A 1,030-nucleotide genomic window follows, 5' to 3' on the forward strand; every position below is an offset into this window, starting at 1 on the left:
AGTATGCATTTAATATACCAGGGCTGAATTTACAGCGGTACAATAACAGTGTTACCAACAGTACTGTGTTGATAAGTACTCTCTACACTTGTACAAGTTAAATGTAACTGTTTGTGTGTTCCCTGCAGGTTAATGTGTCAGGCAGCCCTGCCCATTCAGCCTCAGATTCCAGTGCTCCTCGCGGTCGGCGCCAGCTGCCCCAGACTCCGTCTCGCCCGCGGCCTCACATCTCCTACTCCCCATTGGTCTGCCGAGCCAACCCCTCCCCTTCACCAGCAGCCTCGGGCGAGGGCCAGACACAGCCTCAGGATGGCCCCGGGGGTCTCACAGACATGCCATCGAGGGCTGAGAGAGAGGGTGGACCACCGGCTGGAGGTCAAAGTTCAGGGGTAAGCCACCCATCCCCGCACCGCTACATTTCGGAGCCCTACCTGCCGTTCCACGGGGACCTCCGGGGCACCGAGTCCTCTGGTGACAGGCAGGAGATGTTGACCTTTGAGGCTGCCATGGCAACCAGTCGGGGACGGGCCAACACCATAAGCTCCGCCCCTCAGCTCAGGCACACCTGGCAGGTTCCTAACGGACATTTCCGGAAGCACCTGGGCCAGGCAAGCCCGGCGGGAGCCAGCGAGCTGCTCAGTGACACGGATGAGGATGACCGGTGCTAGGACCCAGAGAGCCTCTGGTTGCCTTGGGAACAGGAGGAGGAGGGACAGGGACTCAGATAATCTTGTCATCAGCAAAGCTAAGCTGTGGCTTAGATACCTGGACACTCTCAGTACCACTAGCATAGCTGTGTGTGTGTGTGTGTGTGTGTGTGTGTGTGTGTGTGTGTGTGTGTGCGTGTGTGTGTGTGTGTGTGTGTGTGTGTGTGTGTGTGTGTGTGTGTGTGTGTGTGTGTGTGTGTGTGTGTGTGTGTGTGTGTGTGTGTGTGTGTGTGTGTGTGTGTGTGTGTGTGTGTGTGTGTGTGTGTGTGTGTGTGTGTGCGTGCGTGCGTGCGTGTGTCTTGTGTGTGTGTGTCTTGTGTTTG

The 1,030-nt window shown here is 56.8% G+C and overlaps 1 protein-coding gene across 1 annotated transcript in view; it reads left to right on the top strand.

The window, feature by feature from the left end:
* cacna1ea (calcium channel, voltage-dependent, R type, alpha 1E subunit a) overlaps positions 1-668 on the top strand; it is a gene marked incomplete at both ends in the record, with an annotated part of 286,740 nt that extends 286,072 nt beyond the window's left edge. The window contains 1 exon segment of the mRNA XM_084308451.1: positions 129-668. Within this exon segment, the coding sequence (XP_084164577.1) occupies positions 129-668 (540 nt within the window).
* Between the last annotated feature and the right edge of the window lie 362 nt (positions 669-1,030).

The sequence above is a fragment of the Notolepis coatsorum genome (assembly GCF_963971535.1).
Source record: "Notolepis coatsorum genome assembly, chromosome: 2".
Classification (NCBI taxonomy): domain Eukaryota; kingdom Metazoa; phylum Chordata; class Actinopteri; order Aulopiformes; family Paralepididae; genus Notolepis; species Notolepis coatsorum.